The sequence below is a fragment of the Rhipicephalus sanguineus genome, chromosome 1, assembly GCF_013339695.2.
Source record: "Rhipicephalus sanguineus isolate Rsan-2018 chromosome 1, BIME_Rsan_1.4, whole genome shotgun sequence".
Classification (NCBI taxonomy): domain Eukaryota; kingdom Metazoa; phylum Arthropoda; class Arachnida; order Ixodida; family Ixodidae; genus Rhipicephalus; species Rhipicephalus sanguineus.
In genome coordinates, this window is record NC_051176.1 from 145,039,985 (window position 1) to 145,053,706 (window position 13,722).

Genomic DNA, 13,722 nt, shown 5'->3' on the forward strand with positions numbered 1-13,722 from the left:
ATGTCCGAGGAAGTCGCTCTTCATATACGAAAAAAAATAATAATAATAAAACAGGTCCCAATGCGTTCCCGTCATTTTTACTAAAGCAAGCAAGACGCTAGCAGACAGTATAAATATAATGACGGTTTATTCGATTCCTCTAAAGCAACACGAGCAGGGGTGTTTAACGCAAACGTGCAAGTGCAATAGACAAGGCGAGGTTGATGATTGCCTGGTCTTGCCCACTCAGTTTCCTTCTAAATGACGTAACGAAGAGATTGCGGTAGGAACAGCCTCAGCTACATTACCTTACACTGGTTAGTGATGCCACGGAATTAACTCTTTTACTTCGCGCACGAGCTGCCGCGAAAGCAACGTGCTATCTTCTCGAGTTCTCGGTTCAGGTCAACCGACAGCCATACGTGAATTAGGAGGGCCGTTGTGCGAAGCCCGATGAGAAACTCTCTTGTAAAAGCTCCCTCTACGAGAGAACTATGCATAAAATTTTGCCTAATTCCTATGCTGTATACAAATGGTTTTTATTTTTTTTGACAATACAGATTTATTACACAATCCTTTGACAGTAAAGCTCCTATCGTTTTGGCACAAGAACTCTATGTCGAGGCGGAAATACTGTGCCGCAGTTAAAATGAGACTGAAGTGACTAATTAACAAAACTCATTAATAACTTATTTGTTACTGACTCGAGGGCAGTTTATATCAGAAAGATGTAGTGCGTGACAATCTACGGCATACTCATTTTTTAGCAATCACAAAGGTTGCACGTACTTTAAGATATTCATAATCGAGTTTTAATGGCGATATCGAAGCTGATAGCGCCCGGCGCGCAGCAAACGCGACCGCTCTGTTACGTCAGACCGGTATTTCCCGTGACCGCAAGTCTATCTTTCTGCAAAATAGAAATACGGATGTACTTTATTCCCTTTTCGCTCATTATAACACTAAAACTTGGTGTACCTTTTCCGTATCCCGAAACATCGAGCTTGAAGTTCTCGCTGCCTGCGACGCCGTCGGTGAGCTGTCCGAGACCACCGTGCAAGTAGCTGTCGTCTTTGATGCCGTCGTAAGTTGCGTCGGACAGGTCGACGTCCGTTCCGCGGCGCTCACCTTGGGGTATTGAATAGGACAGGATTCCCTCTGCAAACAGGATGAGGCCAGACTCAATAAATTGTAATGAGCAGAGCTTTAGAACTCCGCGCCCTGGCGAAAGCTTGCGTGATCTGCTTCATTATCGATCCCCACCGGTAAACGACCAGCAAATATTCCAACAGTTCCGGCGTTTCACTTGAGACACATCGTTAAATAACCGAGAATGTTCAATAAGTATGCTCGTTCCATCTCATGAACGCTAATGCTCCCCCGAAACATAACGCAATTTTTTTTTTTGCAGGTTCGCCAACTGAGCACTGTAATCCCAAAAATTAATTCATAAATTTCGGTGGTCGAGCGGAGGTAGCAGGTACCTTCATGAAAGGTTAATTGGCGGGGCTTCACTTAAAAGTTTTTCTTGCTAGGTTAAAGGTAAATTCACTCATAAAACGTACCTCTTGAAAGGAGGATAGGTATACCGAAGTGACGATGGTATCACTTTCACTCTTTTTTTTTTTTAGCAAAGAAAAGTTCACCTGTCAGCACAACAATTTGAGGCTGAAGAGAGGCATGCTTTGCAGCCTTGCAGACTTTCTCGTAAGTTGAATTTTTTTGTGAAAATAAGCAAGATCAATATGGAATTGACTGAAGCTTGATCTGAGATTACTTATTCATAATCTACTGTTGCGACTGCAGTTACGTCAGAGGCAACTAGTGAGCATAGCAAACTCTCGTCTATGCATCTATAGCACCATGAGATCTAGAGCACCGATGAACGCAACAAGCACACAGCCAGCGGCACTCATTATATTATTGGCTTCGTTTATTCAGACCTGCACGATTTAATGTGGAATGAGAAGCAAAGACGTGGAATTGAGCGCTCTATAGAAAGGCACTATGTAGTCGGAAGCTGATCGTATTGCTAAAGTAAGCGACAGGCCCCAGTAAATGATTCTACTATGCGCTGCAACTCAAGGTACAGGGGAGTGAGAAAGCACGACCCATGCGCGGGGCCTCATATATATATATGTATATGACACATCGTGTTATTCTTGCACGACGCTACAGTCGTCCTCTTCACGTCATACGGATCCGCGCGATATACTTGTCGTTGCCAGAGTTGCGTGCCAGCATATCAGTCGGCCGGAGGGATTCGAGCCACGCCAGCTTATCTCTCATCGGTCGTCGAACCCCTGCGGCGAAGGCGTTTTATTGTCGATCGAAGTAAATGTCGCCACTTCGGGGCCGTCTGTCGCCCTGCACCGTATATAGCGAACCACCGGCAGCAACAAGGGCTTCGCGCAAAAGCGGTCGCAGACGTCGCTGAGCGGCGGAAGTGGCTCCTGGCGGCAGCAGCAGCAGCAGCAGCAGCAGCAGCCAACCGTTGCCCAAGGGGTTGAGAGCTTTCTTGTTTACGCTGCCACAGGGTCCTCCCCACGAACGCGAGTGAGCGGGCGGCAACTATTTCAAGCGTGCGCGCCGTGGTTCATCAAGGCTGGGATGAAAGCCCGCGGCAGCCGAGATTCTCACGAAGCGCGGGGACCTACGGCGAGCCTCACGTGAGCAAACACAAACCCCGGAAGCAGCCGACGGCAGAAAGCAGTGGCGGTGACTGCTGCCTCCGCGAGGGCCACGGCGCGACAGATCTCGACGGCGAGCGCGCAACAGCGCTCTCCTGGACTGGGCTGGCCGACGCCGTGAGAGCGACGGCGTCGCGCGAGCTTTGTTGATTCGAGGACAGCGCTCGCGGCGACAGCCCTCAATTTCTTCCTTGCTGAGAAGACGAGGAGGATGTTGGAAGAACGATACGCGCCGCCACGCTGAAGCCGTGAGATGCTGGGCGAACAGCTATAGCTGCAAAGGTCACCACGCGGGATCGTCGAGAATTGGAAAAGAGACAGAATGCATTGCCGCCGTTAAGTGACACCTGGCGCAACGGGCCGCCCTGACAACTGTGTGACAGCTGTCGAGAAGCAAACTAAAAAGTCCTGCTTACTTTATTTATTACTCCCTCTTATTTTTTAGCATAAAAAGGCTTTCAGGCCAGAAGACGATAACCAGCATTCGATGGACTTTCTTTCGATGCAACAAATATTAGAAAAACGGTGATAGTTCAGGGTACTTGGAAGCTGAATGACATCATGACTTCACAAATTTACGCAAAAACATTACTTGTGTATGCCAAACTTCGAATGCTACTTTATTTGCAGCTGCAACCGCCGACAATTTAGAGACAATGTCAGAGCGCTGTCGCCTTAGCATTTACTTCACCTACAATAATCGGTGAATGTGCCGGAATTTCGTTGAATGGCTTAACGTTAACCAAACTCGGCTGCAATACGTAGGTGACCCTCGTCAATGCGATCGTTCGCAACTAACTTTCGACCAAATATTGCACAGCGTAACACTGTGCTCCAATAAGGAGAAACACGCAAAAACATTCTCGGTTAAGACGCCATCGACATAGATGATGCACAGGACCCTGGGCGTATTCTAATAACATGCGTGCAACACGGTCGGCGTTAAATAGAAGAAGTTATAAGCGTGTAGCTGACAGCAAAAAGGGAGTGCCAAACAGCAACAGTTCCTGCGTGCGAATTATTGAGCCTTAGACTGTTTTCTAAGCGCATTTTCTTTTTTTCAGGTGTCAATAATAAAGCATTCTACAGAGTATGCCGTTCTCAGTCACTAATACCAGAAGAAATGCCATGGTGGTTCACATTGTTTGAATTAGTCCGTGCCTTTTGTAAGCTCACGCGCCTCGTTCTGCAGAAATTCACGGTGTACAAGCGCCGTCGCTGCCACGAAGCACGGCGCTTGATCTCGCTTAACACGCGCCACGAGCTACAGAGCTGCAACCGAGGTGCAAGTGGGCGGGAGCTTGTAGCGTAAAAACGGGGGCAAATATGCACGAGAAGCGGAGAAACGAGCCTTTCCTTCGCCGTGCCCCGGGGAGGTCGCCGCTAATCAAAGTGCCTTTTTCGGGGCGTTCCCCGCTCAGGCGCGACTTAATTGCCGGACGCCGTAACATTCTTATCGAGTCATTACGCCATGCATCTCTATCGCGCGCTCATAGGCCTAACGTCGTCGCCAAAATGAGCACGCAGCTCTCGGCGAGCGATCCTTCTCTTCTCTTCTCTCTCTTTTTTGTGTGTGTGTATTCCTCGCGCCCGAGCTCGTAGATTTATTACGCTTCGCACCGTTCCGCCGTGGTCGGAAAGCGTACAGCGCGAGAGCCGCCACGGTGGTGCGTGGTACCCGGGGCATATTGGCAGAAAAAAGCCTCGCCGTGTGTGGCGCGTGTGGAAGGTCTCTCGTCAAGGCTTTCACGAATCGATGACTTTTGCCGTGCTGTAGACCTATACTCGAAGCGGCACGCATGGATGGCATAGCACTCGTTCTTTACGTTACTTTACTTCTTTCTCACGGTGGGTTGCATTAATGAACACGTTATACTTGGGCCTAGACCGGAGCAAATTATACGAGCCCCTCCCCTGTTTATGCCGGGCTGCGGTCACTCACGTAGCAGAAGACTTGCAGACCTCTTAATAGTCCAGAACCTAGGTCAACCTGGTTTATAAAACTGCGTCTTCTGCTTAGCTGCTTATATTAACCTCCTGCTTTCTTTTATTGCTGAGAGGTTACAACCAAAGACGGCCATATTAACGCTGGCCCATCGTTAGCAAGCGTATGCGCTTGGAGCGCCGTCGTTAAAGCGCCCTACCTACCTTCGCACATTCAGTACGTTCTGCTGCCGTTCATGTGTCGGTTGTCTTTTTTTTTTCTGTTTTCATTGAAAACACTAAAGCAACTGAAGTATTTTTAAAACGGTGTGAGAGTGTGCATAATAAGCACGCTGTTTTGAAATAATTTACAAATCTGTGTTGTTTTTTTTCTGAATAGTAACTTGGACGGGAGTACTTGGTTTTGTGAGGACATAAGGAAAAAATATAGACGAAGTGGTAGTTTCGCCTCTATGTCATTCCCATTGGGGCTATCGTGTTTGTGGCGCTAACACAGCTACTCTTCTGAAAATAATAATTGTCGGGGTTTAACGTCCCAAAACCACGATAATGCTTATGAGGAAGCCGTATTGGAGGGCTTCGGAAATTTCGACCACCTGGGGTTATTTAATGTGCACCTAAATCCAAGTACACGGGCCTCAAGCATTTTCGCCTCCATCGCAAATGCGGCCACCGCCCGGGATTCAATTCCGCGACCTTCGGGCCGGCAACCGAGCACCATAACCACTAGACCACCGTGGCGGGTTTCTTCTGAAAATAGATTAATGTTTTATTATCTACTTTTACACAGAGATTACCCGAAAAAGGCTGGCTGTAGAAAGGCTATCACCTAGGCATCGTAGCTCAAAAGAATAAACGCATGTGTAGAGAAGCACTGGAAAGCTCTAATGGGTCGTCCTCTCAAGCGCCTCCTAGTGGGTCACCCTCTTCGCCTATTCTCGGAGAGCACGCCCCTCGTGCTCGTGCTCGTGCTCGTGAGAGTCTGCGAGTCTGCGCTCTGTCGTTGTGCATCGTCGCCGTCAATCTCGCCGTCAATAAACGTCTTAACAAAGTGGTGGAGAGTGCTGTACCGTCACCACAACTTCGGTCTCCATTCGATGCCCCTGGAGCTTCGATCCCGTACCGTGCCATCTACCATGCCGCAAGACGCCGCTCAGCAAACGCCGCCTCCTGCTCCGACCGCTTGTCCCGGTGTCCCCCGCATCCGTGACCCTCCTATCTTCACCGGCGCGGATGGCACCGACGTGGAGGACTGGCTCGCGATTTACGAGCGGGTGAGTGTTCCCAATAAATGGGACGAAGCGGGCAAGCTGAGCAACTTAGTTTTCTACCTCGCGGGTGTGGCAGGCATGTGGTACAACAACCATGCATCCGACTTCCCGACGTGGTCCGATTTCAAGACCGCCATCGTCGACGTGTTTGGCCGCCCTGCCGTCCGTAAGCTGCAAGCCGAACAGCGGTTGCGTGAACGGGCACAACAGGCCGGTGAATCGTTCACGAGCTACATTGAAGACATCCTTGACTTGTGCAAAAAAGCCGACGCGAGCATGCCGGAGTCTGACAGAATCAGGAATGTTATGAAAGGCATCGACGACGATGCCTTCACCATGCTGCTGGCCAAAAACCCTCGCACAGTGGCAGAGGTCATCACGCTCTGCCAAAGCTACGAGGAGCTGCGCCGGCAGCGCTTGATGACCCGTCGACCACCACCACGCGATGCTGATCTCGCGGGCTTGTCGGCCATTTCCGACCACTCCACCTTGCTCGCCGAAATCAAGTCGTTCGTGCGTGAGGAAATTGCCCGCCAGATCTCTCTACTGGCTTTCGCTCCACCGCAGCGTGTTGACCAGCCGCCCACCACCCTCCTGCCTCCTCTCCGCCGAGCGATTCAGCAGGAAATCGCAGAGGTCATTCCTGAATACCACCAACCGCCTCCAGTGCATGCGCCACTAAGCTACGCGCAAGCTGTAGCCAGGCCGCCCCCAGCGATTCCTGTGGCTGCACCGCGAAGTTACGCCGAAGCCGTCGTCGGACCCCAGGCCTTGGACGCGGCTGTGCCGCCTACGTACGTCGACGTCGTCCCCAGGCCCCGACACCTGCCTACAATGCCCTCATATCAGCAGCCGTCTCGTCCGTCCCGTTCTGCGACATGGATGCGACCCGCGAACCGCTGGCGCACTTCCGACAACCGCCCCATCTGCTTCGCGTGCGGTTGCGCCGGTCACGTCGCACGCTACTGCAATCGCATGGAGCCGCCTCGGGTCGCATCAGCCCTGCCCAGCCAATCAAGCCAACCTTATTATGACCAAGCGCCGCCTATGTCACCGACGTCCCGCGCCGCAACATCTACCCGCCGGTCACCGTCTCCACGACGTCGCTCACTGTCGCCTATGCGGCCACGTCCGGTCTCACGTGACCAGGAAAACTAGTCGTCGCAGTCCACGAGGCAAGGGCTGCGACGCTATCGAACTGCGAAAGCCCTCAGCGAAGCCCATCGAACGTGATAGACGTGTTTGTGGACGGTGTTCGCGCATCTGCCCTTATCGACACTGGAGCCGCCGTATCCGTCATGGACGCCAAACTTAGCCGATTACTGCGAAAAGTGACGACGCCACTTTCTGGTCTCTCCCTCCGTACAGCCAGCGCCCAAAGTATTCACCCTACAGCGGTGTGCACCGCCCGCGTCATTATTCAGGATGCTCTGTACGCCGTCGAATTGATCATAATTCCTGCCTGCTCTCACGACGTCATCCTAGGATGGGATTTTCTCTCCCTCCACGACGCCGTCATTCATTGCGCACCAGCCGAAATAGAGCTCTCACCGTTCCCTGATTGGACGCCGGCAGACAATCCATCGGCTGCGGGCAAGGTACATGTCAAAGGCGACACCAAGGTGCCTGCAAACTCGTCAACGGCGGTGTCAGTCTACTGCGCAAGTCTTTCCGACACCGTTGCACTCCTCTCGCCATCGGACCGTGTTTGCATGAGGAAAGGCTTGCTGGTGCCTTTCGCGACCGTGCAAGTCACTCAGGGCAGCACCTCTATTTTCGTTATCAATCCATTCCCGTACAGTGTCACGTTGGTGCAAGGGGAATGTCTCGGTAGCGTGGAACCTCTCGAAGACGCACAAGTTATGGACGAACCAGATGAAATGCACTGCCACAGTTCCAGTACGCTCGGTGCTGTTTCCACGTCTGGTTCATCAACCGCTGATGTTTTTGGTTCCTCCATTGCTGACAACCTTACGCCAGTCCAGCGTTCCCAGCTTCTGGGCCTGTTGGAAGAATTTCGCTCTTCTTTCGATGTCGCTCAAACTTCTCTCGGCCGCACGTCCGCCGTTACGCATCGCATCGACACTGGCACCCAGCCGCCACTGCGGCAACGTCCATATCGCGTATCTCCCACAGAACGCCGTGTAATCAACGAGCAAGTCGACGAGATGCTTCGCCGCGATGTTATTCGACCTTCTAACAGCCCCTGGGCGTCTCCTGTCGTTCTTGTGGCGAAGAAGGACGGTTCTGTGCGGTTCTGTGTGGATTACCGACGACTTAACAAGATCACTCGCAAGGACGTGTATCCACTACCGCGAATAGACGACGCGATTGACAGCCTGCAAGGCGCAGAATTCTTTTCATCTCTTGATTTGCGCTCAGGGTACTGGCAAGTACCTATGGCTGATGACGCTCGACCGAAGACCGCCTTTGTCACGCCCGACGGCTTGTACGAATTCAACGTCATGCCGTTTGGGCTGTGTAATGCGCCCGCCACCTTTGAGCGCATGATGGATACCGTTCTGCGCAACCTGAAATGGCACACATGCTTATGCTACCTCGACGACGTCGTTGTTTTCGCTCCGGACTTCTCCACGCACCTTCAACGCCTGCGGCATGTTTTGACGCGTTTGAGCGAGGCCGGTCTGCAACTGAATCTAAAGAAGTGCCGATTTGCAGCACGGCAGCTGACAATACTCGGTTACGTCGTGTCCAAGGACGGTATTCTCCCCGATCCAGCCAAGCTTCGGGCCGTGACCGAGTTCCCCAAACCTACGTCCGTCAAGGAACTGCGCAGTTTCGTAGGACTGTGTTCCTACTTTCGGCGCTTCATTCGAAACTTCGCGACTATCATATCGCCGCTGACGAAGCTCCTCGGAAGTAATGGGCCGCTCAATTCGTGGTCGTCAGAGTGCGACGAAGCTTTCGCGAAGCTCCGTCGTTTGTTGACGTCGCCTCCCATACTACGCCACTACGACCCTACGGCTCCTACAGAGGTACACACAGACGCCAGCGGTGTGGGCCTTGGCGCTGTCCTTGCGCAGCGCAAGCCAGGGTTCCCTGAATATGTCGTGGCATATGCAAGTCGCACGCTTACCAAAGCCGAGACAAATTACACCGTCACCGAAAAGGAATGCCTGGCGATTATCTGGGCCCTTACGAAGTTCCGACCTTATTTGTATGGTCGTCCATTTGATGTCATCACCGACCACCATGCACTATGCTGGCTATCATCATTGAAGGATCCATCAGGCCGCCTCGCCCGCTGGGCACTTCGCCTACAGGACTACGACATCCGCGTGCTGTACCGCAACGGACGCCAGCATGCTGACGCCGACGCACTCTCGCGCTCCCCCTTGCCTGACGACAATACCCACAGCTCAGTGTCTCACAATGCCGTTTCTTCCATCGACATTCACACCATCGCTACCGAACAGCGCAAGGATCAGTGGATCGCTTCACTGATAGACTTGCTCACTGATCCATCGGCAACACCATCCACTCGCGCGTTGCGTCGTCAAGCCCATCATTTCGCCATTCGTGACGACCTCCTTCACCGACGCAATTACAACGCCGACGGCCGCCAGTGGCTACTAGTAATACCCCGCAGTCTCCGTTCTGACATATGCGAATCCTTCCACGCTGATCCGCAGTGTGCGCACTCTGGGGTATCGAAAACATACCACCGCATTCGCCAACGGTACTTTTGGCGAGGAATGTACCGCTACGTGCAGAAGTTTGTTCGCTCCTGCATCGATTGTCAGCGCCGCAAAGCTTCAACACACCAGTCACCAGCAGGTCTACAGCCTTTACCTTGCCCTGACCGGCCGTTTGGGCGCGTTGGCATTGATTTGTATGGGCCACTTCCTCTGACGTCGGCTGGTAACCGCTGGGCCATCGTCGCTGTAGACCACCTTACGCGATACGCCGAAACTGCCGCCCTCCCAGCGGCTACAGCGCGCGATGTAGCCTCCTTCCTGCTCCACCGGTTCATGCTGCGCCACGGTCCACCCCAGGAGCTGCTCAGCGATCGAGGCCGTGTCTTCCTGTCGGAAGTCGTCGAAGCCATCCTCAAAGAGTGCAACGTTGTTCACCGCAAAACTACTGCTTACCACCCGCAGACAAATGGCCTCACCGAACGCTTCAACCGCACGCTCGGCGACATGCTATCGATGTACGTCGCCGCCGATCACACAAATTGGGATTCGATTCTGCCTTTCGTCACCTACGCCTACAATACCGCCCCTCAAAGCACAACTGGTTTCTCACCCTTTTTCTTATTGTACGGCAGGCACCCGTCGCACACAATCGACACAATCCTTCCATACACGCCGGATCGATCGGAGTGTGCGCCTATTTCTGCCACAGCCAGACTTGCTGAGGAGTGTCGCGAGCTTGCCAGGACCTTTACTACGCAGGACCAAGAGCGGCAGAAGAGCATTCGCAGTGCCACCAACACTTCTGCAGCCACGTTCCTCCCTGGAGCGCTCGTATGGCTCTCGGTTCCTACCACTGCAACTGGCCTCTCTTCCAAACTACTACCCAAATACGAAGGCCCCTACCGTGTCGTCGAACGCACATCCCCGGTCAACTACCTGATTGAACCCATTGAACCATCTTCGGACATGCGCCGTCGAGGGCGCGACATTGTCAACGTGGAGCGCCTCAAGCCCTACCATGACCCGCTCATAGTGACCAGCTGTTAGGTCGCCAGGCGGCTCCCTTTTCGTACCCGGGGTAATTGTAGAGAAGCATTGGAAAGCTCTAATGGGTCGTCCTCTCAAGCGCCTCCTAGTGGGTCACCCTCTTCGCCTATTCTCGGAGAGCACGCCCCTCGTGCTCGTGCTCGTGCTCGTGAGAGTCTGCGAGTCTGCGCTCTGTCGTTGTGCATCGTCGCCGTCAATCTCGCCGTCAATAAACGTCTTAACACATGCCACTTGAGAACATCGTACTGGCAAATAAAAAAAAAAAATAGGGAAAGCCCAATAGAGTAACACCAAAAAGTTTTCTGGGTGCCAATGGCGAACTCATGCGTGATAAGGGACAAACAAACAAGCGCAGAAAGCACGAGTTCGCAACCTTGATGGAAAGAAATACAAGATAAAAGTTACGGTGAATCATAGAAAAAGCATGGCAACTCAAAGCAACGAAATAGGGCGCGCCCGCGCACTATAAGCGCATGCAACGTGCGAACGCAGAGAGCATCCAGTAAACGGTATACGATACGCTCTGGCTGTATGGTGCCCCCGCATTACCGGGACGCGATTACAAATTAATTTTGTTCTCCCTCTGGGCGAGCCATGCAAACCCCCCAAAAAATTAAAGCGAGACAGGGTGCCGAATGCGCGGGGAATTTAATTTGAACAATCCCTCGGATTAGCAACGACGACGACGACAGGGAGGGTCGAAAAAAGTATAGGGCTGACACAAGGGGATGGAGCTCGCAGTGCGCTAATCCTGCTCTGCGGACCAGAGCAGGTAAGCTATAACAAGAGCGGCATGTGCGGTATATATAACATAACAAAAAAAAAGTAGACGCAAGCTGCGTGGATTGGGTTTAGTCCCCAATACACTTCCCTTCCTGCAGAGAAAGATTACAGCTGTCATTACAATTGCAGTGAAACCTGCGAGGTACTGGTCACAGTATGTGGCGTAATTGAAAAGAGACCAGTGCCAAACGAGATTGCGTGGCCTTGACTTGGCGGCACACACCGGCCCATCCCCTAGCTCTCGTATTAGCGAAAGAGGTGTTGGCAAAAAAATCTACATGACAGATGTACTGGGAAGCTACGAACGCAGGTCTGTTGTCTCCAGTTTCATTGACAAGGCGGTCGAATTGACAGTTTCACGCATCACGCTTGTGTGCATGAATAAACAAAAACAATATTGCAGGCGTCGGTTTACTGACCACCGAAATAACCGCTGGGAACGCCGAGAATTTTTCTACATAATGCATGCATAGTGATCAAATACTTACAAAAATCAAGATGGTTCTTTCTCTTCTTTTTCTTTCTTTTAGTGACGCAGCGTTTAAGGATACAAGACGATATTTTTATCGAAGTGCTACGTGCCGCGGGCTTTCCTCTCTCGCCCAGCCCGTGACGCGCAGTGAAGCGGAACGCGCATACTCACGCGTCCAGGGGCATCCGTAGAGCTCGATGCGCATGCAGACGGTGCGCAGGATGCTGCTGTAGGGCACCACGCGCACCTTGGAGGCGATCACGGGCGGGTCCAGGGTGCGCCGCACCTCCGTGTACGTGTTGGTGTTGCCCTCGAAGATCTGCGAGAGGCGGCGAGACGAGGTCAGGAAACACTTACTCACACTGACAGCCGTGGGGGGCCCGTAGCGCGTGACGTTTATGGGCACTCGTGGCGCTCATTATGCGCCGCCACTTTTTGCAAGTTCAATGCGAACCCCTCTCCGCCACCGCCACTCACTCTAGCATGTCTATAACGCGCGAGCCGGCTCCCACCACCTGGCGCGGAGCTTGCGGACCGCGAGAGATTGCCGTTGAATACGTGGGCCTACACGGCGACACAGCACAGAGTCAATGAAACTTCTCTTCTTTTTGGCCTTAAGCCAATTCAGTACAGTTATGGAATAACAAATACGTGACACTTGTTAAAAGGTAATCAAGACTCTTGTAGCGATACCAGTGTATGCTTTGCGAGCCTCCGATGCAAGAGGTCATGCTTCAAGAATGACACAATGGTGGAAGCAGCCCCCCCCCCCATATTTTGTTGGAGGGGGGTGTTTTTTTTTTTCAAATAGTCAAAGCCTTCAGCAAGTGCCCCCAACCCTCCCGAAAAAAATTCCTGGCTACGGGCCTGGCCAGAATATGCTGTGGGGAACCGGGGAAACGTAGGGAACGAATGAGCATAACCGTTGGGACATGCTGCAGTATGTCTGCCAATGTGCGCCACCGCCACTTTCCGGAGATGCCATTTGTGTATAAACTAGAATACCTCACAATAAACAACGCTATTTCTTCCAGACACTTTGATCAGTTCGTATATGACAGAACAGCATGGCTGGAGCGTTTCTTTAGCAGATGAGAATTGACAGTGCCAAAGAAACGCTGTTTTGACGTTCTCTCGCTCTCTCCCTCTTTGCGACCTTTGCCTTGCTTTTTGTGAGCGATCTGTGCTTCCTCACTCGTAGAGATAGCGAATCTGTCGTTTTCTGTTGGCTGTATTGTTTTCATCTTGTTGTTTCTCCCAGCATTGATACAGGCCTGTTTGATATGGGATATATATAATGGAAAACTGTCACTATGAATCTTGCCTTTGCGCCGCATGACCCCCCTCCCCCCGTTCTCCTAGTTCTGCATTGCTTGACAAGACTGTACGACGTCATACACACAGAGGCTTTTCATTCTGTGTTCCCTCGTCGGCGAGATGTCGGGTGACATCGCTGGCGCACGGTTCTTTCATTTCGTGCTGTACTCGTACGTGCAACCTCTTCATGCTTTTAAAGAGTGACATAAGGCATTGCTCCACGGGGAAGATATTCCTCTCTTTTGTTGTTGTCAACGTGATTTCCCAATAGAATTTACAACAGGAGAGGGGGAAAATGCTATGCGTGCGTATATTTTTATTGCGACCGCATATACAAAAGGAATCACCCTCCTCATTGCAGAGTATTACTTTTACTGGCAATGACAGTGCAACAGTTTCAGTTCTCTATTTCATCCTCAATAGTTAGTGGAAGTAGCGCGCATAAAGCAGATATTTGAGCGCTTCCAGCAGTAAAATCAGGAGCTCTTGGTCCATCGAGGTTTTCATGCGACCGGCGGAGAAGAGGAACAGTGATTTGAGCAGTCACACAACTCTAACAT

The 13,722-nt window shown here is 51.9% G+C and overlaps 1 protein-coding gene across 2 annotated transcripts in view; it reads right to left on the bottom strand.

The window, feature by feature from the left end:
- The window catches only part of LOC119399583 (discoidin domain-containing receptor 2), a 204,970-nt gene that overhangs the window by 15,216 nt on the left and 176,032 nt on the right, over positions 1-13,722 (bottom strand). For both annotated transcript variants that reach the window (XM_049416971.1, XM_037666397.2), the window contains exons 5-6: positions 12,017-12,164; positions 958-1,137 (exon numbers count right to left, since the gene is read on the bottom strand). In XM_049416971.1, coding sequence (XP_049272928.1) covers positions 958-1,137; positions 12,017-12,164 — 328 coding nt within the window. The remainder of the gene's footprint in view (positions 1-957; positions 1,138-12,016; positions 12,165-13,722) is intronic.